This window comes from Poromitra crassiceps (assembly GCF_964638095.1).
Source record: "Poromitra crassiceps genome assembly, chromosome: 2".
Classification (NCBI taxonomy): Eukaryota; Metazoa; Chordata; class Actinopteri; order Beryciformes; family Melamphaidae; genus Poromitra; species Poromitra crassiceps.
In genome coordinates, this window is record NC_139624.1 from 76,303,361 (window position 1) to 76,327,222 (window position 23,862).

The 23,862-nt window shown below is 45.4% G+C and overlaps 1 protein-coding gene across 1 annotated transcript in view; it reads right to left on the reverse strand.

The window, feature by feature from the left end:
- The window catches only part of LOC310796483 (contactin-associated protein-like 2), a gene marked incomplete at both ends in the record, with an annotated part of 775,066 nt that overhangs the window by 391,960 nt on the left and 359,244 nt on the right, over positions 1-23,862 (reverse strand). The window contains one exon of the mRNA XM_083658673.1: positions 12,026-12,173. Coding sequence (XP_083514799.1) covers positions 12,026-12,173 — 148 coding nt within the window. The remainder of the gene's footprint in view (positions 1-12,025; positions 12,174-23,862) is intronic.

Below are 23,862 nucleotides of genomic sequence, written 5' to 3' on the forward strand. Positions count from 1 at the left end.
AAGTTAAAACAATAATTTATTAACTTAATCTGATCTAATAAAAAGGTAAAATAACTAGAGAACACAAAGTACATTAAACAAGAACAAAACGTGCATCGATGAGGAGGGAGGGAGACTGAATGGTCTGCAGGTCTTTCTTAAACATAATGAGGGCAACGGGCCCATGGTGCACCCAATCAGCCTAACGACCCCAATGCCAGGCTCCTGCAAGACAGGGCCAGGAGAGTGAGCGGGTCATCACAAAAGCTAAAATCTTATCAGATGGGAGACCCTGGGACAAAATGTCATCAAATGGGGGTCTGTGGTCTAATTTGTGTCAGTTTAGGCGTCCTTGACATTAAAGTTTTTAATTTGCACACCCTTTCTCTTTCTTTCTTTCTTTCTTTCTTTCTTTCTTTCTTTCTTTCTTTCTTTCTTTAGTCTCTCTCCTCCTTTTTGTACACACTGACTCGTTTCCTTCCTCATCTATGAAATAATTGATTTCCTGGATCCTGTGTTAATCAAAATGGAAATGAGCATGTTAATGCCACAGCACGGTGGATCACGGCTCCTTCATATTCTCCACTAACTCTGACACACACACACACACACACACACACACACACACACACACACACACAGTCTTATTACACAGTTCTGAATCAGTCTTTACTTATCCTTAACTTAACAGCTAATGTTACTGCTAACGTACACTTCCCCTCATGAGGCGTTAATTAATACTACACCACTCTGGAGCCAGTTTATTGAGTGACCATTTTTGGTCACTCAATATGTTAAAGGGGCCCTATTATGCATTTCTTAATTTTGTATCGTATATGTTGTTACAATCTTGGATGGTCATATATTAAACATGGGCTAAGCTTCAAATAAATATGTGAAAGTGTTTTAATGTTACCCCCATGAACCCCCCCCCCCCTCCCGCCCATGAACTCTCGTAGACGAGATCACATGGATTTATGACGATTTTGTGCGAGAACCATAGTTTTGGTGACGTCAGGCAGGACTTGTTACCCTGGCAACAAAGTTGCGGCCGGCCGGCGCGCAGCGCGCGCATGCCCTAGCCCCCACCCTTCCCTGTGTTGACATTGCTCCAGTACTCTACCGACCGACAGTAGCGCTGCTAATTTCCACTCGTCTCGGCCGTAGCCTTTCACTTTCACACAAAACAAGGAGACGACTTGGAAGTGAGCCAGGATGTAGGACTGAAGTGGTAAGTTCTGAAAATATGTGTCTCATTCCAGCATCGGTTGTACCTAGCAGCTAGGAAGCGCTAACGTTACTTACCACCGGCTGGGTAACGTTAGCACTTGCTATTAGCCTAGCAGCACAGCTGCCTTTCATAGACATGAACAACCGATGAATGACGAAGGCACACATTTTCAGAACTTGTAACGTTAGTCCAACTTGCTGACTTCTCCAAGTCCTCATTTTGGTTTGGTCCGTGTAGCCTTTGCTAGGAGAGGCACACTATAGTCACAAGCATTTGGGAGGTTAGCTAACTAGCTACATTAGCTGTTGTGTTGTGGCTTGAGTGTGAAGCTCCCCGGGCAGGGCGGGGAGCTGTAAAACAATTATATAAACGAGCAAGGGATTGTCAAAACGAATTTGACCATCGATTACAAACGTGACTTGGGCGTAACAAGCAAGGCTATCAATTGATATATCAACATCCCCCTAGCTATCTATCCCCTAGCTCCACTCGGCCCGGGCTGTGCTGGGACATTTCCTTCGGCGGCTGGCCGAGCAGGGCATCACGTACCGCGGCCAAACACAAAATCTCCTCGCGCTGCCCTCCTGGAGTATTTTCCGGAGGGTGGGGGTTCAAGGACAGGACCTAAAACAGAACATTTCATACAGAGGCTGAACTGAAGGGGGCAGTGAGAGCCAGTACAAGATAAACTGAGTTTTTTCAACTATGAATGATGCAATAAGTTACTCTACTGGAGGCCAACAATAAAATAATAATACATTATAGCAAAATATGGGCCCTTTAACTCATTGGGTGCCATGGACGAGTATATATGTTCGTCATTTCGTTTAGTAACGTAGAGTGCCAAGGACGAGTATGTTCGTCAATTGCGTTTTTTGACGGTGGGACGTGGATCAAAGGCTCAGGCATCTCCTGTACAAATATGGGAGCTATTGAAGGTGTATAACCTATTTTACGGACTCATTAGGTGGCGACAGTGCTCTCCAGATTACAGAAAGGTCCGGAAAACAGGAGGAAAAAGCCGTGATCAAAGAGAAACCGATGCATGCTGCAGCCAGAGCCATATTGATTGCTCTGTCTGCAGCTGATGTTGTCTGCGAACCGCAGTCAATCCGCGCACACAACTGAGCTCCTCTGCCTCTGTCTGTCTGTCTGCATATAGTTTCTCCACACGATTACCCGCCAGAAAGGCAGCACCCGACGCCGAAGGGCCAAACCCAACCGCGCTGGAAGTGGGGAGCTGCCGGGGCTGCAGCCCCCCCTGGTGGCGGCCTCAGCCCCTGCACCTTCCTGACGCAGCCCCCCCCAGCAGCCCCACCCTCATTTGGCGAAACTTCAGTGACTGTCACAGGCATCTCTCTCTCTCTCTCTCTCTCTCTCCCCTCATTTCCCCGTGGGTGCTCTGCTCTGGGCTCTAGGCTGTGGCTGGGCGGGGTCGAGTCTCTTTACATTGATTTGATAGCAAACTCCACCCACCCGAGGCCCGCTGGCGGCCCCGGGTTACAAAACGAGTTGATCAAAACATAGCCCAATCTGATTGGCTGCATGAGTCAGTGCACTCTATGTGACCCTGCTGACGCAGTGAGTAAACACACTTGTGCATTGAGCGGTATCAGAGAGAGAGTGACAGACTGACACATCTCAACACAAGTAGCCAAAACAAAATGAGGAGATTTTTGATCACAAAACCTAGTGCGTTTTCCACCACCACCAGTGCAACCGTGACGAGTAGCCTACGACTTCCAGTTCCAGGTGAGGTGTAGTGGTGTATGTTATAATGTTGGTTAAAACTTTTGATGTCTCAATCAATGTGTCTGTGTGGGTCAGTCGCTGATGCTGACGCTGTTCATGTTCTATGTTGCTGAGATGAGTGTGGTTTACAGCATGCTTCGGTCGCTTGTTCCTATTCTGTCGAACTGAAGTGGTGTGTGAAGTGTGTGTGTGTGTGTGTGTGTGTGTAGGTCGCTGTTAAATCTCCTATGGTGCGTTTGCGTCACTACAGCTTTATCGCTTTATCGGGGGATGGGTTGGGCGACGGGCATGCGCAAGCATGGGCACGCACTGGCACAGACAGAAATCGGCACCCCTGATTCCATTCAAGTTTTAAGACAATGTGCATTAGGCTACAAGTGCCAACTTCACGCAGCATGCTCGCACAAGGCCGCGCCGCGCAGCGCACTTTGCGTGTGCTCGCACCTCGCACGTGCACCGCGCCTCGCACGTGCGCCGCGCAAGTCCGAGTATATGCTTCAGACCCCCTCGTGGGAGATAGCTTCCCGCGCGCCTGGCCAAACCTTTCCCTGCAGTCCGGTTTGGCATTTCCTTGTCGCGCTGGGAGCCGCCCGGCGCACAAAAACGAAGCGCTCCGAAAATAGACTGGGTGCGTGTAGGCTGTGTGTTAGTGTGGGGAGGAGTTTGCAGCTGAGGGGGGGAGAGGGGGGTGGGGCACGCAGGCACCACACAACTACACCACGTCACTACATCAGAAAATATTAGCTAGAGTCAGTGAATGTGCTTGAAATGCTGCATTTCACAAAAGGCTGAATATCTCAGCTTATAATTTGAAACCTGTCTTTTTGCTCAAAACAGCCTATCTTCTCCGGCTCATAACTAAAGAACGGAAAATGGTATCAATAAACTTTTTTTTGCAGATGATAGAAGAGAGTCTCATCGTTCTTTGTGCGTGTTCGGTGTTTACATAGTAATATCACACAATATTCTGTGGGCCTCAAGAAATCACTGAAAACGCTCTGAAACTCTGGCACTGGGAGCGTCCGTTCTCCAAAAGTGGCTGGCACTCAATGAGTTAAGAACAAATTGGTGATTTTTTTTTATTTTTTTTTTGTGTGTTTGCCAAACCTTAGATACCCTCAGATGACATCATACATACCCAAATGTTTATTCATTTTCAGAATTTTAACCCTTTATAAGCCAGTTTGTCTTGATTATAAAAAAAAAAAGCTTTCTATTTGTTTCAGCTTTCCACAATTTCCCACAAAATACAATTCCCACCCAAAGTTTTTGGGTGGGATTAACACTCAGGGGTATATGTAAAAGTTTGGCACCAACGTTGTGTTTCTTCCTCTTTTATTTTTGACGCAGTGTCAATTTAAAAAAAAACTACACCTCAATGGCGTTAGACCCTCTCGTTGACCATTTTTGGTCACTTAGGAGAGTCCTTTCTGGACAAGCAAGTGACCATTTTTGGGCTTAACGCCGTTTAGGTGTAGTTTTTTTTTCTCCTTTTTCTTTTTGCTAAATTGCTTACAACTGTTTACCCTGCCTTTTCAGCACAAAATGGCCCTCATCATCGTCACGTTTGTTTGTTTTGCCCCCCCACAAATCCCCCGCCCCTGGGAGGGCGCCCCTAATCTATATCCTGCTTGGGCCCCCAGATGGATAGGGCCGGCCCTGCCTGTGAACCAATGTTGTCCAGCATTGCATTGCATTCCCCCGGGGCGCTCACTGCAGTACGGCCGCCCCTGGAGCTCCAGAGGGGAGGGGTTTTAGCTCCAGAAAGGAGGAGCTGGGGCTCCATTGATGAAGCCAGCTGCAATGCTGCAATCGGCTGCAATGAGGAAACTCACTCCCGGGAGAATGTCTCATCCTCTCGGTGAACGATGAGGTATCGTCACCCCCCACCGGCCCCAGAGCCCCAGCTGTATTATAGGACGGGTCCTCTCCCTCTCCCCCTGAAGCTAGAATTTTTATGCTTCCCGCATCGACGAGGACCGCGTGTCCGTGACTCCGTGCGGAAAAGTGTCGTCAAATCAGCATACACTCGCCTCAGCAAGGCTCCTGTGCGGACGGTTTTCGCCTGGCCGCGGCCGTGCACACCCCGAATTTTGGCCTTACTTCCGCGAGCAGAAACCCGCATAGACTCAGAGTATAAAAGCTCCACACGTTTCCTCGTCAGGATTCAGTGTCTCTCATTTCCGTGCGACCGGGCCAAACGTCAATCATATTCCCATCTTGAGATCAATTCCACCTCGCTGTCCTCCTCCGGGAAGATCGCGTTCGCAGGCGCAACAGGCTCCACACCCGGCGGTGTCCACCTGCTTTGCCGACCACCCCCAGTGCCGACAGCCCGCAATGCCAACGTTAGGTTTAGGCGTGGGGGGTGGGAGAGGTTAGGGTTAGGGTCTGCATGAGGGTTAGGTTTAGGCATGGGGGGTGGGAGAGGTTAGGTGTATGAGAGGTTTATAGCTCCAGCCAAGCGGCTCTCAAAGTTGTAGGGATGTGTGTGTGTGTGTGTGTGAGAGAGAGAGAACGTTCAGAGGCAGGATGGGCAGAGCAGGGCTCCATGCTGCTTGCAGGTGGGCTTCCCACATCTCTGGCAGGTGGTGGTGACCCTGGATTTTGCATCAGTGCAAAAGTGGCAGGTTCGCCTGCCACTCACAAGCGCGTCGGGGGGGCGGAGGGGGCGGACGAGGGGCGGGCCCTGCAGCAGTGTGTGTGTGTGTGTGTGTGTGTGTGTGTGTGTGTGTGTATGAAGAGAGTGAGGTGAGAGTGACCAATTTTATCTCTGTACCTGCAGTTTAATTTTTTTAATTTTTTTAGCTATAGCAAAATTGCCTGCAAAACATGCGAAAATGTTGCAAGCTGCTGAAAAATACTAAAAACTAAAATGTTGAAGCCTTAAGTCCAAAAAGTCTGGAGGAAGTCGTTAAAAAAATCATTTTTGTAAAAAGTGTCTGGGGGCCCAAAATAGCACTTTTTTGCAGTTTATAATGGTTCTTAATGGGAAAATGACTTAGCCATTTTTGGACACTAACGCCAGAATGGTGCAATTTGTATTTTCCCGGGGCCAGAAATGACTGTAGGTACTCAAGTGTTCAGATCCTTGATATAAGCACCAACCCCCCCCCCAGCCAAGTTTCATAGGATTTATGGCATTTTAAAGCACATTTATAACAATGCGACCAAACGTACCTAGCCAAAAAAAGCCTAACGCCTCATTTAACAGTGCTAGTTGATCCAATGCCTGGATATCTTCGGGATTGGGAGTTCAATGCATGTCTTATCTTATCTTTCTTTGTGAAAAATTATGTAGCTCAGCAATGTCCGTCCTCGCGTTCCTTTCTTTCAAAGTAACTAACCCTTTCTAGAAACTGGGCATGTTGAGGAAAAAAGGACATAGAACATTTTGTGAGTCAAAGGGAACTTGGAATCTCATGAGATCCCACAATGTGATGTCACAGTGAAGGCAGAGTGAATGTCACAATTCCGAGGTAGGAGTGAGTGCAGCAGCCAACAGAAACATTTGATGTCTTTGTGGAAGCGACACAGATGCATAGGAGCCAAGAAGAGGCGAGTGGAAAAGTGAGAGAGATTTCCAAATGAAGACAATGGTGGATCGTACCAATGTATGCCACAGCACAGGGAACAGAGCTTTCCAGGAAGCCCCTGTGAGAGGCAGGATGGGTAATGAAGAAGATCTTCTACTGCCAGTGACTTCATATGGACCTGGACTAGAGACATTTGGAAGAAGAGGAACATCTCGCGGCGGTTCCCCATCACCAGTTCTGGCAGTTCCAGGTGGGCGCACAGACTGTCGCGATTGTCCATGCTTGAACCCGGGCCCCAGCCCAATGGCAAGCGAAAAGCCTTCAGCTGCAGATGGCCCGTAAAAAGATGCTGGAGCAGCAAGCTGTCAAGACCAACGGCCATAAGCTGGAAACTATCCCAGTAAGTGAGGGACAGCAGACTCCCCAACAGGAGGGAGAGAAGGCATCCCAGCAGGCCCAGGAGAAGGAGGGAAGCTCCAACAAAGATGAGGTCATGGACTCCCTCAAGCCTGCTGAGCAACTGTTGGCCCTCAAGACCAACAGTGACTACTATAAGTGGAAACTGGAGAGTGCGGAGAAGATGGACGATAGAAATCAATACAAAAGCAAAATAAATCAAGACCCAATCCCAAAGTGACATATCCAATATTTTAACCCTTTGATGCACAGGTTTCACCTGGAAGCTCTCTTTCAAGACTTGATCAGAAAATACATTGTATTGATTCAATGTTTTATTTTAATAATAATGGCAGGGTATCTTCATCTTTTTGTACAAAATAATGATTTGATGTTTGTCAAGAATATAACATTTTGTGTAGATACCTATTACGAAGAAAAGAGCTGTAGAAAAATGCCAACATCATATTTTTTGCATCCACCCTTTATTTTCCCTATCCATATTTTCTTAAAGCAACTACGAGCAACACTTTCACTTGTTATGAAACAGTCTAAATTGAATAGTAGATTATCTTCGGCACTCGGCCTGCGGCCTCGTGCCTACGACCGAATCACAGCAGTGCCGATATTAGCCAACAACCGCACTCCCTCTCGTGTGATATTGCTTAAATATTCCATATTCCAGACTGAAATGCTAACAGGAGTATTGGCCAGAATGACATGAACATTTGGACACTTATTCAGCGGGTATCGTGCATGTTGCATCAGGTGCACTGTAAAAAAAAAAAAAAAAAAAGTTGTCAAGTTGGCTTAAAAACAGTTGTTTTTAAGCAGTGCAGATGCTTCTATTCATTCAGGTGGTGTCTTGTCATAGACGCGTCAATGGGTCAGAGTGGGGGAAATCCTCCCGTTTTCCCCATGCAGCACAGCTAGCATTTAGCTGCTAGCCCAGCCCAGGCACACACGCCATGTTGACTGACCTGGGGATACACAGAGACTCCGGGTGCCTTCTCGGGGACTTCTTGTGAAGCGGCGCCGCCTTCTGCTGGTGGCTCAGATCATTGAGATATACTAGCGGTTTGCCCCACCGGCATACTGACACAACACTACCGGAAGTAACGTTTGTGGGCGTTCCCACACACAGACCCACTGTATCTATACCTGACGTGTGTCCGTTTGTAGCACAAGGTGTCCATTTGTAGCATGAGAGGATAGACCAATCAGGAGGAGCCTATGCATATGGAGAGGGTCCGACGAGTGCTCACAGGGTGTGATTTCTAAACTCAGTCAAAATCAGTTGCTTGTGTACTTTTGCTTTTTGAATGCTGTTAAAAAATAAGGAATTTTCTTTTCTCTCTGCTAAATGATCAAACTGGGAACATAACATCTATATGTACATATCTGTCCTCTCCTCGTCCTCCTCTTATTCCTCCTACTTCTGTTTCTTCCTGCTTCCTCGTTGCGTCTATCTCGCTGCCTTTCCTCTGTCTTTGTCGAACACTCTACTTCCTCCCCCATCTTTTCGCATTGGAAGCGCGGATGGAAATGTAGGCAGAGTTGATTGTTAAGAGAGTTGGAGAGTGAATGATGGGTGGATGAATAGACGGATATGAGTTCTCATTTTCTGACTGAATGGTGAAGATAGGAGCAGTGACAGCATAATCATGAGAAAGCACTGTGGGCTTTCAAACACAGCTGACAGACAACTCTGAATGATGATGCACCAGTGGCCAAGGGGAGTGTGTACAGGGCCACTGGAAGTCATTTTAAGCAGGGGGTGCTGGGAGGAAGGGACTCTCAAAAAAAAATTGACGTTTTTTTTTTACATTTTTTTGCCATATTTAGAGGAATATCTCATTTTAAATTAACATTAGGATACTGTTGTGATGTAATTATTCAGTATTTTCTCCTTTTCTCACTTATTCAGAGCAAAGAGGGAGATATATAGCATGATGATAATGCTCTATATCTCCCTATTTGCTCTGAATACACCAGTTAACATGACACAGACTTAACATGATATAAATATTATCAGCAAACTTAATGACTAGACTAATTATTCTGATCTGAATGGCATATATCAAGAAACATTGACTCCTCTCTTTGCTGTATAGTGGGAGGTGCATTTTTGAGTAGGCTATAAACATAGCATGTCAAGTTCACATTTCTTTATTGCCAGATTAAACAATTCGTATTGGTTGTTGGTTGGTTCAACACAACATGTGCGTGCATGTGCGCTTCTTCTTCTTCTCTAGCCTACAAGCATGTAACTTCCTTGATTGTTATTGTTGATAATTCTATTTAAATAGGCTACATTTTCATTTCCCAAAACATTCTTAAACAAGAAAGGAACATAGTGCACTGCAAAATATTTGTAATTACATTTGTAAAAAAAAAAAAAAAAAAAAATTGGAAAAAATCTAGGCACTTCCCGCGGGCCTGAGTGTGTAGGTGTGTGTGTGTGAGTCTGTGTGTGTGTGTGTGTGTGTGTGTGTGTGTGTGTGTGTGTGTGTGTGTGTGTGTGTGTGTGTGTGTGTGTTTTATCACTGGTTTCTCTGAGAGTAATCATAAGCATGTGTTTGCCTGATTGTGTATTGTGTCTCATCTGACGCATGTCAAGACATGGGAAGCAACATTCATATTTGTCAGAAACTTAAACACAGCAGCAGGTTGAGCCATCTTGCTCTGTTATTACTCTAAAACGGCCCGGAAACAGCGCAGCACCCCATTAACACATTCAGTGCCAGCGACGCCATATGGCGTCATTAGAAATTTACCGTAGAGTGCCAGCGACGCCAAATGGCGTCAATAACTCGAATTTTTTTTTTTGACGGGGGGGTGTCGATCTATGCCTCTTACATCGCCTCTTACAATATCAGAGGTATTGAATGTGTCTAACCTATTTTACAGAACCCTTAGGTGGCGACAGCGCTCTCCAGATGAGAGAACGTGGAGTGAAACACACAGAAGAAGTCATTGGGGGGAAGGAAATCGCATCGCATCCGTCCGTATGCAGCGGCTTCATTGAAGCAACGTTTAGCTGTGCCCCTGCAGCAGCCAATCTGCTATCACAATTGAGCACCTCGGTGTCCGCTGCAACAGCCTCCGTGTCCGCTGCAACACCCATTTGCATGATCAGCCGTGGATTTGTTATTATTCTCAACTTGAAGCATGGGAGCTGGTACACGCGGCTGTAAAAAAGCAGGATCTAGCGGACTTTTTCAGTGCTGAGCACAGGCAGAGAAAACAGCAGAGCAGAGAGACACTCCTCCCACAACGGGGGGGGGGGGGGGAGGAGGAGGGGGGGAGGTGGGCACGCAGAGCCAAGTACACAACACAGACCCAGACAGCAGGACAGGGTTGGCAAACGCAAGCCAGAATATCCGATGCCCACCAGCAGCAAAAGATCAGCAAGAAGCTGCAACCAGCAGCGCATGCAGGCGCCAGCGCTGCTGGTTTCAGCTAAAAATATTATTCTTCCAAACAAAATTCCCTTGCCTTCACTGTTTTATTGAAGGAAATTATTTTTGAGGTGTGACTACATCAGAAAATTAGCTTCAGAGTCAGTGATGTGCTTGAAATGTTTAATTTCACAAAAGGCTCATTATCTCAGCTCGTAGAAAAAAAGCTCTGTTTTTCGTTCAATCAAGCTATCTTCTCCGGCTCATAACTAAAGAACGGAAAATGGGATCAATAAACTTTTTTTTGCAGGTGATAGAAGAGAGTCTCATCGTTATTTGTGCGTGTTCAGTGTTTACATAGTAATTATTAAAGAAATTATATGACTGTTTTAAAATGCATTGCGGCCTATGTGGCACAGCAAGCAACCTTTTGCCCAAGGGCCGTGGCACTGAAAGTGTTAACAGTATTGCTTTTCCCCTCAGACCATCGGCCTACTGGACCTCTTTCTTGGAACGGAAGCCAATTGGGCCGATCCTGTTCATCTCATTATGGTTTATTCTTTCCTTGGGTGATATTATCAGGAAACACTCAATAAATGTCCATTGTTATGCAGATGATACACTATATCTATCAGTGAAGCCAATTGAAATTAATCAATTAACTAAATGTCAAACGTGTCTTAAGGACATAAAGGCCTGGATGACCTCGACCTGCAATTTTCTGCTTCTAAAAAATGTAAATTATTTTGCTTGGCCCTAAGCACCTTAGAGAAACATGATCTAATGATATAGGTATTCTGGCATTACCCTGGCCTCCAGCACCACCATAAGGAATCGAGTTTATTTTTGATCAGGATTTGTCCTTTATCTCCCACATAAAACAAACTTCAAGAAGTGCCTTCTTTCACTTACATAACATTGAAAAAAATCCGGCACATCCTGTCTCAGAAAGATGCAGAAAAACTGTCACGCATTTGTTACTTCTAGGCTGGATTACTGCAATCCTGTATTATCAGGTTGCCCCACAAAAGTCTCTAAAGACTCTCAAGGTTATCCAGAATGCTGCTGCATGTGTTCTGACAAAAACTAGGAAAATAGATCATATTTCTCCCATACTAGCTATCCTTCTCCTCTCCTACAAGGCACTTAATGGTCAGGCACCATCATATCTTAAGGAGCTTAAACAGCAGTTTCATTCGGCACTGCTTTTTCTCCCAACCGTACAACTACCGTATTCCTCCGCTAAAAGCCTGCAGGAATACGGTAGTTGTACGGTTGGGAGAAAAAGCAGTGCCGAATGAAACTGCTGTTTTGCGGAAAAGTAAAGCGCTGAAAATTGTCAAAATAGAGCGTGCATGTACACATATATCGATTTGTTTAGGTGGGCGTTGTTTTAGGTGCTAAATTACGTTTTAGTTGTTGACCCCCAGGACTTACAGAGAAAAAGCTGGTGAGGCTGCTGCTCTGGGTGCCGGATCTCGTTCGACGCTGCGCCCTGATCAAGGGCCCCTGTACCTAATTAAGTTAGTGTATCTTACTAGCTGATAGGACCCCACTTCAAAAAACCGAACTATCCCTTTAAGAGGTCAATTCCCTGCATGATACATTTGTTAGAGAACGAGGGACTTTGTGTGTGTGTGTGTGTGTGTGTGTGTGTGTGTGTGTGGGGACTGTGTGTGTGTGTGTGTGTGTGTGTGTGTGTGTGTGTGTGTTTGTGTGTGTAGACTCACAGTAGGAGCAGCCGTAGACCTCTATGCGCAGACCGATGCGTCCTTCCTCGCTCCAGTCCAGTGGGACTAGCCTCAGAAAGCGGGCTACGACCCCCTGCTGGAGCTCATGGCGAACTGCACTCTCCGAGTTAGAGTTCCCCGAGAAGGCCTGCAGTTGCACACACACACACACACACACACACACACACACACACAGGTTAAATACGGCAAAAGCCACAAGCCTGCAGTGAAACAAACCCTGAGACTTGGATCATGAGTATTTGTTCCACTCAGCACATCATGCCCCACAGGTGTACACACACTAAACAAACACAAGAATTATGAGTCTACATATTTAATGAGCCGGTTACTGTGTAAGACAAGCTCACTGCAGGGGATTTGAAGAAGAAATAGTAGAATCTGTTGTACACGTCATATTAGCACTGCATTCTCTGCCTACAGTTAGACAAAGGGATCACACTGAACTATAGCAGAGCAGAGACTGTGTAGGTTCTGAAAGCCCAACCTCTAGAAAACAAAACTTTCAGGACCGACAGTGAGCTACAGTACATTTCTGAGGCATTTGAACACAGAAGAATGTCTCAGTAAAAAAGGTCCCATGCCTGTTTTGCTTTTTTACTTGACTACAAAGTTATCTGGATTTCACTTCAGAAAAATATGAGGCAAAAGCTGTCAGCTTGCACGTTCAGAGAGCAAGATAAGAGATTTCCAAACAATCCCTCTTGGTGCTGGATGGCAGTTACATACAACGTGCAAGTTAAAAATCAGACTTTTATGATAGCGATGTCAGTATTGAGCGCGGCTTTCTGCGATGCTGCACTCTCATAGGATGGATACTTGAGATATCCGTGTAAAGGTGTTGACTGACTGCATGTGCGTGGGGTGGTGGTGAAGAGAGTCGTGACAAAGGAGATGCCCACACACACACACACTGCTTGCAATGCTCGGCTATTTTGCATTCTTTCGGCGCAAGTTTTTCATCTTTCTAGGTACAGTAGACCTACTGCTTCTGCTGATCAATGACACCACCTCCTGGCATAGCTAACTCATATTACAAATTACAGTGTAATTATTACACTATAGTATACAATCCCAAAGTACATCAGTATTAGCTACACCTGAGAGAGACAGAGGCTGAAACAGTGTGAAATATTTGAAAATGCAGTTGGAGGCATTCTTAAAGGGGGAAGAACCCCCCCAGATTTCTGGCAGAACGGCATTCTGCTTGATTTGAAAAAAGAAACCAAAGAAGCAGAAGAGCGTCTCCTCTTGTCTCACTATATTCTTTGGCTATGTTCAGACTGGAAATATCTACCTGAAACGGCGCCATGACACTTTTCCCCGCATAGAGAAAATCGTTATATCAGAGTGTATCAGAGCTACGTTAGAATAAATGTAGCCACGTTGTAAATATCACGTTGTAAATATCAACAACTAGCCAACGCTGGTGGTCCGTATGGAAACACCGTTACTCGCAATGGTTAAGTTTGTTATATCAATTTGGTCATTCAGTGGCGTTTTATTGCCATGTAACATAACTAATGTTAGCCGCTAGCATTAGCCACAGTACCAGATTACCCACAATGCCTTGCGTTATCCCAGGGGACTCGCGCTACATTTAATGCATAAAATATAGCTGATATATTCCCACATGAGTGGGAAAGAGGGGAGTTGGCCGTGACGTAACAGACAACCAAATCGGCCATTCATTTGGGCACCCCAAAAAGCAGGTTTGAACCCATAGAGGGCACTCTTGCTGCCTGAAATTATACCGTTTGTACAATTGTAACAGTTTGGTCTCAGATGTGGAGATTTATGACCAGAATCCTTTACACACCACCTCAAAAGCCATATATATATATTGGTTAAAAGCTGAAAAAAAGTGTTTTGGGGGTTAGTTACACTTTAACTCATTCTCTGCCAGGGTCATTTCGGTCTGTGTGCTCCCAGTGCCAGGATTTTGAGCATATTTCCTGATCTTCCAGGACCCACAGAATATTCTATGCTAGGAATAAAATTACACAACATATCTCACAATAAAGCAGAGACTCTCTTCTTACCCCTTGTAAAAAACTGAAACTCTACCATGTTTCCTTGTTTAGTTACAAGCAGTGGAAGTTAGCTTGTTTTCACTAAAAATGCCCTCCTTGGAAGAGAAATAGGAGAAAAAGAGGTTTTTAGTGAAGGACACCATTTCAAGCAGAACTCTCTTTTGAGCCTTTTATTTTTTGCCTCAGTGACACATCAGACATATACAGTATTTGTTTCCCCCCCCCAAAAAAAAAAAAAAAAAAAAAAAAAAAAGTTTTTACTGACTTTTACTTCCTGGAACTTATTTACCAGATAGTCCAAGACTGGACGGACCTTGAACAATCTGTCACCTGGGTTTGCTACAGTATTGTCAGTAAAATGGAAGAACCTCAGAATAAGTTGGAACCTATTTCGAGACATGGTCTTTCCGAAATAGGGGGAGCCACGTCCCTTTCCATGTGGGTGACCTGTAAATTATAGAATATAAATACATAATTACCATAAAATACATATCATAAAAAATACATATATTACAATACATGTATTTACAATACAATAACATATTTTTTTGTATGTGGTAAGTGTGATGAGAAACTTTTTGTCCTTACCCACAGGACTGAGACTAGGACTGGACTCCATCGACTCAGAGTCTGAAAACACAAAATATCAAAGTATGATAAATATGTGCACAAAATCAAATAAATAATTTACTTTTACAGTTGCCATGTGGATTTTTAGCTTAGCTTGATAAAAGCATAAACAAATGGAACCAAATGAACCCTTATGTTCTCTCTCTCTCTCTCTCTCTCTCTCTCTCTCTCTCTCACACACACACTCTCTCACACACACACACACACACACACACAGGAATCACACAGGCAGCTGCAGGCACCCAAATGGCCGCACATGATCGTCACTAACATATCGATCACAATAAAACAGTACATACCTTCTGCACAACGTTGCACAACACAGAGCTAGTCGAGGCGCTAAGTTTACACAGACGGCTGTGTGTGATCATTTCATCTCAAACGCGATACAAAAAATAGGCTACTTCTTACCATTGTCATCGGTCTCTCGAAGTGGCACCCATTCCTCCTCCGATTCATCTGTGTCAGACGGATCAGAACGCTGTGAAGGGGAGCCTTCGTCGCCCTGGCGCTCCGTCGTGGAGCAACAACAAAAGAAACGCCCGCGTCTTCCTCGCCATCGTCGCCATCCGAGAACTCTGGGTCGGACTCTGTTTCGACCACAGGCTCCATCTGGACCCTGGGCAGGGTCAGCAGCCCCATGGTCTCTTCGATTGTCCGCTGGCGTGGACCGGGGTGCGTGCTGGAACTGGGCCCAGGCAGGGAATCAAAGTGTTGAGGACGCCCAACAGCGCTGCGGCTGCGGCCACGCCGGCCACCGCCTCTCTTCATCTGCTACTGCTAAATAGATTACTGCTAAATGGGTGACTATACTATAAATACTAAACGTGATTTAGCGGGTTCCTTTTATCAGTTTGACTTGAAACAATGTCACAGGCTGGGAAAGGGTCTGATCTAATGTAAACAACCAAAACATGAAAGTACGTCCGGGTACGTCCTTGGCACAGAACGCCATTGTTAAAAGTACGTCCGGGTACATCCTTGGCAGAGAATGAGTTAAGCATTCCTTGTAAGCATGTGCATTTTTCTCCTCTTAGTCATACGATGGAGATCAACAGATATGGAATGGAGTCGACATCTGTTTCACAGCATAGCATGGAGTTGCTAGTTGGAAAAACAGTATTGAAAGTTTCCGCAGCAAGTGCACTAGTTTATGTAACCGCTCCTCCACTCCTCTCCTCTCGCTTGACCTGGCAAGTGACGAACAGAACCTCTCCTCACACACACACAGGTACACATGCATGCACGCAGAATAGCTGGCACAATCCATGGAGGAGTCTACCCTTGCAGGTGAGTGGAGGAGAGCAAGACAGGCAGGGCCGCTGGAAGTCATTTTAACTCATTCATGGCCAGTTTAGGACTGCCAATATTTAGCTCAGGCCAAAGATTTTCATAATTGTTGGTCATCTTTCAAGACCCACAGTAAATTATCTATTAGCACCAAAGTGATTTGCAATACCTCGAAATGAAGATGTACTGTATGTCTCTGGGTTCACCAGAAAAAAAAAGTGAGCTTTTAGCATGTTCTGTACTCTACTTATAGCCATTTATATACACCCTGTTTTCACCAAAAAGGTCTCTCTGAGAAGAGAAATTGGAGAAAAAGGCATTTTTGTAAAGGACACAATCTCAGGCAGAACTCGCTCTCAATTCTTTTATTTTGAACTGTATTGACATCAGACATGTAAATACTATTCGTTATGACACAAATGACAAAAAAATATATATATATATATATACATGAAGTGCTTTTTTTACATTCAACAATACAGTTTACTCAGTGTGAGTGAGTGTGAATGTGTGTGTGTGCGCGGGGCCCATGTGTGTCTCTTTACATTACATTACATTTCGTCATTTAGCAGACACTTTTATCCAAAGCGACTTACAATGTCACATTCTGTCAACATTAGTGGAATCAACTGTGGAACATCATCTACACAGATACACCCTTGCAGCAGTAGAGTAACATCAATGGGGTTTTTTATATTTTTTTTTTTTTTGGGGGGGGGGGGGGCGGTTTGGGGTGAAGAAGGGGGGGTAGATGCTAGATGGGGGGAGGGGGTTTGGGGTGGAGAAGGGGGGGGAAGATGCTACATCAAAAGGGTTAGTTCAGGAGGGTCTCAAGTGGAGCTTGAAAAGGTGAGTTTTTTTTCCAAAGGTGGACTCACTGAAAACTAAAATAAAAAGTTGAAAAAAGAAAAGAAAAGGAGTTTCCAATCTTCGGCGAAAGATGGGCAGGGATTCAGCCGTCCTGACCTCATTCTGAGATGTGGGCTCACTGGGTTGTGCAACAATCGGCTCCTCATCTGAAATAAAAGCAACATATCCTCAGTAAACTATATAATCTCATTTAGTACAGAGACAGTGTAGTGTACTAGTGTCTCAGTAAACTATACGATCATAGAATGCAGAGAGACAGTGTAGTCTCACACACACACACACACACACACACACACACACACACACACACACACACACACACACACACAGATGACATCATTACTGGGACTTTGTGTGAGTGTGATGACATCATCACTGGGACTTTGTGCGTGAAGCTGGTACTGGTACTGGTACTGGTACTGTCTGTACAATATGCATATATATCAACAACAAAATTACTCCTTACCGCGAGATCATCAGGGTCCTGTCGCATTGGAGTCCAGTCTTCCTCGCCCTCGACATGGACAATTGGCGACGGTGTGACCATCTCCTCTTCAGACGACTGGGAGCTTTGTGATGGCTGAGAGTCGAAGTACACCACAGCACGGGAAAGTGGCCGTGCTGCTTGGCTCTGTGTGAAAGCAATTTCTGTGGCGAGGCTGCCAAGCTTTACGGGCTTCCCGAACTACAATTTTGCGTGATCTGTGTTTGAAAGAGCCTATAGTCATTTTCAATGTAATCCCGGCGGGTCTTTGCACGGCGCAAATGCGCTCTGGAAAATGGCTCCTCCTGGGAAATACTGTCTGTTGCTGTGTTGTCCTCGTTCTCCTCCTCCTCACAAAGTTCTGACTCCGTCTCGTCTCGTTCGGGCTGGGACACAGGAACGGGGTCCGGCTTGGGTTTGGGACCAGGCGCTGGAACCGGATCGATCATGTTGGTCACGGGTTTGACTATCGCGAACAACTCATCCAGCGTTCGCTGCCCTGCAGCAAGGCGACCAGCTCGGGCAGCGTGCCGAGGGGCGTTTCAATGGCGTTTCTCCTACTCTGCAACAAAGCAGCGTTTCTCCCTTTCCTCCTCCCCCATTTCAAAACAACAGCTGCGGTGTGTTTGATCACGTGTTGTCGGCTTGTCTTTGAGGCCAGGGACGTGATACCATGTCACAGGCTGGGGAAGTCTTTGAACTACTCTAAGCACGAATAAAAACAAAAACACGTCAAACACGTATTTGGCTGGGAGGCAAACTCCTGATAAGACGTTAAAGACGTATATGGCCAGGAATGAGTTAAGCAGGGGGTGCTGGGAGGAAGGGACTCTCGGTGGGGCGCGCAAGGGCCCCGCCGAAAAACATTTGGACGTTTTTTTTAACCATATTTAGAGGAATATCTCATTTTAAATTAACATTAGGATACTGTTGTGATGTAATTATTCAGTATTTTCTCCTTTTCTCACTCATTCAGAGCAAAGAGGGAGATATATAGCATGATGATAATGCTCTATATCTCCCTATTTGCTCTGAATACACCAGTTAACATGACACAGACTTAACATGATAGAAATATTATCAGCAAACCTAATGACTAGACTAATTATTCTGATCTGAATGGCATATATCAAGAAACATTGACTCCTCTCTTTGCTGTATAGTGGGAGGTGCATTTTTGAGTAGGCTATTAAAATAGCATGTCAAGTTCACATTTCTTTATTGCCAGATTAAACAATTCGTATTGGTTGTTGGTTGGTTCAACACAACATGTGCGTGCATGCGCGCTTCTTATTCTTCTCTAGCCTACAAGCATGTAACTTCCTTGATTGTTATTGTTGATAATTCTATTTAAATAGGCTACATTTTCATTTCCCGAAACATTCTTAAACAAGAAAGGAACATAGTGCACTGCAAAATATTTTTAATTACATTTGTAAAAAAGAAAAAAAAAGAAAAAATGGGGGGGGGGGGGAATCCCTACTTCCCGCGGCCCTGAAGACAGGAGACAGCCATCTGTTATCCTAGATAAGACCTGAAGTGGGAAGGGCAGGAGATGGGTGGGGAGGGAAAAAGAAACAGTACTGAAGACATCCAGCTTTGAACTGACTCTTCAGTGACCCAAGCATGTAGCCCTGGAGATATGCTATCTACACAGGAGAAGATGGCCAAAGGTTCACTTCACACCAAGCTCATAGCTCCTGAGCTGCACTGCAGCAAGGGAGTAGGCATCTCCTCTGTGCCTTCCTTCCTCTCTTTTTAGTTAGTACATGTTGAGTACATGTTGAGCACATGTTGAGCATGTGTTGAGCACATGTTGAGCACATGTTGAGTACATGTTGAGTACATGTTGAGTACATGTTGAGTACATGTTGAGTACATGTTGAGTACGTGTTGAGCACGTGTTGAGCACGTGTTGAGTACGTGTTGAGTACATGTTGAGTACGTGTTGAGTACGTGTTGAGCACGTGTTGAGTACGTGTTGAGCACGTGTTGAGTACATGTTGAGTACGTGTTGAGTACATGTTTAGTACATGTTGAGTACATGTTGAGTACATGTTGAGTACATGTTTAGTACGTGTTGAGCACGTGTTGAGCACGTGTTGAGTACGTGTTGAGTACATGTTGAGTACGTGTTGAGTACGTGTTGAGCACGTGTTGAGTACGTGTTGAGCACGTGTTGAGTACGTGTTGAGTACATGTTGAGTATGTGTTGAGCACGTGTTGAGCACGTGTTGAGTACGTTTTGAGTACGTGTTCAGCACATGTTGAGTACATTGTTGAGCACATGTTGAGTACATGTTGAGTACATGTTGAGTACATGTTGAGCACGTGTTGAGCACGTGTTGAGTACGTGTTGAGTACGTGTTGAGTACGTGTTTAGTACATGGTGAGTACATTGTGAGTACATGTTGAGTATGAGTACATGTTGAGTACATGGTGCCATCTGGGAGCAGTCCGGTAGGCTACGTGGTGTACAGTGCTGTCAGAAGCTCTGCTGGAGTTGGGGGTTAAGTACCTCACTCGAGGGCAGCTGAACAGTAGCTGCTGTTTGTGGAGGGAGAAAGAGAGAGGCAACTCCTTCACCCAGCTCAGCATGTGAACAATACACCCACAGCAATAACAACTGCTCGTGACAAAACAGAGGAATACGAGACTTTTCCTATAGCAGCTTATATCACTATCTGTGGTAGGTTTTGAGCACAATTTACCAGTAAATGTAATGTAATGAAGTAATGTAAATGGCAAATGTAAACAATGGAGCAGCGCTTACATTTAAATGTTTATACTTCTGTGTTTCTGTGTCCGTCGCATGTTGTTGAAATCCCGTATAGAGGGTGGCAGTGTTTAAAAAAATCATATTGCACTCAAATTAAACATAGAAGCGAGACGAGAGAGAGTTGGATGTCGTCATGATCGCCTCTCTGATCAACCAATGCGACTGTGTGACTCCGGGTTAAGGTCCTTACACATCGGGAGCGTTTTTTTCGTGTGATTAATTCACACGTCAATAATATTTTCCGAACATATATCAGTCAATGCAACCGTGCATACCAATGGCGAAGTTTCGCTGAGCGTTATTGCGGTGTTTATTTTTTCGAACTGCGGTCGATTTGTCAGAAATTCGCTTCCAACGTGTACACATCTGTGGCTGTGATTGACAGATGGGTCAAAACTCGCATCGCAATTTCGTGCCATATATTCGCATCGCTCTTGATGTGTAAGGACCTTTAGTCTCACTTGCCAGACTTCCCTCCCTCCTGGGAGAGAAGTCTGGCTGCACGGAAACAGGCATGGCCGTAACTAGCTATGAGGACGGGGAGGTCCGGACCTCCCCTAATATTTCAGAGGATTTTTTTTTTTTTTTTTTTTTATAAAACAATCTGCATGGAAAAGCATGAAAAACACGGGATTGCTTTTATTTTTAAACGAAAGGCAGGTCAGGCAGGAAGTCATCTGACGCCGCGTCCGCGGTAACTTGATTCGGAGAGAGCAGCAGCATGGTGGTGAGTGATGACTGTCTGTCTGCCTGGCGAGATAATTGAAGGTGAGCGAGCTGCGAGACAGTGAGCGAGTGAACGACAGACAGTGAGTGACACTGACAGATTTTTTAGCAACAACCAAGAAAGTAAGTGTCTAGTCTGTCTCTTAAGTAATGTTACCTGTGTGACACGTTGGGATGCTACTGGCTAATCATGCATGATGCCAATTGCCAAGCTCCTGAAGTCGGGTATGCAGGTGGCTATATGCATGGTTTCAGTTTCATGACCCAATAAGTAACAAAAAGAGGTGGTGTAAAGTTAAAAACAACATAATATATTTTATTTTATTTTTCAATCGTTCCTATCAGGAATAAATAAATGTCCCTCTGTATGTTTTTTTTATTATCGATGATGACTTTGTGTGTTGTGTACGGCTTGGGTTGTGTACCTGTGTTTGTAGGTGTCATTTTGATATGAATTTGGCTAAAACAGTTTGTGTTTGTTAGTTACAATTATGTTGACAGGAGAGCTGAGCAGGTGGTGACATGAAAGAGAATATACTGAATAATGACATCACAACAGTATAATCCTAATGTTGATTTAAAATGATATATTACTCTAAATATGGCTAAAAAAGGGGGAAAAAAAACCTAAATTTTTTTTCTGCGGCGCCCTTGCGGGCGCCACCGTATCCGTCTCCCCTTGCTGGACCTCCCCTATTTCGGAACCCTGGTTACGGCCCAACAGGCTGCTGGTATAAGCTCTGCCATTGGTGCCGTCCATTTCAGTCGGCAGTGGAAGAAAATCGCTGCAAGATCTGCCGTTGGCTCCAACCCGCTCTGACTGACCGACTGTGACCATATATGGATTTATTTTCCGCTCCCTGCATGATGAATCCGTCGATCTCAAATGCCTCTGCCACTGTGCGTGTCGAATCTGTCGATCTCAAATGCCTGCGCCGCTGTGAAAGAACATCATGAACAATGCTAGCTCGTTGCTACACGCTGAAAACGATTTGGATCTGGAATGTGCCTGCTTGGTACTTTCGGTATTTGGTTGTAAAGGTAAACAGAGCCTTTCCGCGCGCTATCCCAGAGTGCCAGCCAGTACAGCCAGACTCTCCCACGTTGTAAGGAGACCCTTTTCAACCCCAAATGCATGTCAAATAGCGCCAGTTTACATGCAGGGATGCTATTTTCTTGAAAGCATAAAACGCACTTTGGTTTAATTCCTTCCCTATACCTTTCAATTCAGAATCGCTATTAACGCTCTGGGCTAGCACCACCCTGTGGAAATGTTGTTTTCTGTCTCTTCCTCATCTCACCTCTATTCTGGTTGTCTCAATCTGTACTCTCTATTCCATGTCTGTCCCCTGCCTGTCCTGTACTCTCTATTCCATGTCTGTCCCCTGCCTGTCCCTGTCCTGTACTCTCTATTCCATGTCTGTCCCCTGCCTGTCCCTGTCCTGTACTCTCTATTCCATGTCTGTCCCCTGCCTGTCCTGTACTCTCTATTCCATGTCTGTCCTGTACTCTCTATTCCATGTCGGTCCTGTACTCTCTATTCCATGTCTGTCCCCTGCCTGTCCTGTACTCTCTATTCCATGTCTGTCCCCTGCCTGTCCTGTACTCTCTATTCCATGTCTGTCCCCTGCCTGTCCTGTACTCTCTATTCCATGTCTGTCCCCTGCCTGTCCTGTTCCATGTCTGTCCCCTGCCTGTCCTGTACTCTCTATTCCATGTCTGTCCCCTGCCTGTCCTGTACTCTCTATTCCATGTCTGTCCCCTGCCTGTCCTGTACTCTATTCCCTGTCTGTCCCCTGCCTGTCCTGTACTCTCTATTCCATGTCTGTCCCCTGCCTGTCCTGTACTCTCTATTCCATATCTGTCCTGTACTCTCTATTCCATATCTGTCCCCTGCCTGTCCTGTACTCTCTATTCCATGTATGTCCGTTCCATTCTATGTCCAAAATGCCTGTGGTACTGGCTTAGGATTTAGGTTGCTTTCACACTGGCACCAGGTACCGTTCCCGAGCACACTTGTCCCCAAATTGACCCCAGTTTCGGAACATTTGAGGAGTGTGAACATTGCGTTCCGTTCTGTTCCGTTCTGCGCCCGGGCGCGCAAAACAAGGAACCGTGACAGGATCCACTTGCAAAGGTGGTCTGGGGAGCGCTTCGCCGTGCCCGGGCACGGAACACTTGTGAGTGTGAATGCCAACCGTTCCGAACCACATAGACAACACACGGGCGACGATAAACTCCAGGCATAGTTGATGACGCGAGGAGAGGAGAGGGGGGGCAATCGTTCCTGGGTGTGGAACGGAACAGAATGGAACGAAAGCAATCGTTCCAACTTCCAAGTGAGAAAGCACCCTTAAAGTGAACAAACACAAAAACATGCACACACAAGCGTGCACACACATGCACACGTACACACACACCGTCCTTGTTGCCTTTTAAACCTTTCTGCAACTTTAAAACTTGATATCCCAGTTAAGCTCATTCTATAGTCAAGAATAAAATAATACTAAGAAAAGAAAAACATTGCATATTGACTGAGGACTCGGCTGACTGCATGCAGACGATTTTACTTATTTTTGTCCAGCCAATAGTTTTCTCTCCTTGCCCTTGTCAGACTATATCAGAGAGAGAGAGAGAGAGAGACAGAGAGAGAGAGAGACAGAGAGAGAGAGAGAGAGAGAACAAAACCAATTCTCGTCTCCATCTCTCCCTCTGCCAACTTCCTTCTTTATTTTCTCTATTGTGTTCATCCTGCTATTCTGCACTTATCTGTGCTTGGCTGAATGAACAGCTCAATTTAAAGGCGTGACTATGCAGAGCAGAGGGCAGAGGGAGGAGGAGAGGAGGAGGATGAAGATGAGAAAAAGTCATGGCTGCTGAACACCTCGGAGAAGTCTGCCTATTCAACCATTTAATTTCCTCTCCTCCAGAGCCAAGGCATTAACCAGCAAACCAGTGTGTTATTGTGGTTTTGTGTGTGTGTCAGTGTATGAGTGTGTGTGTGTGC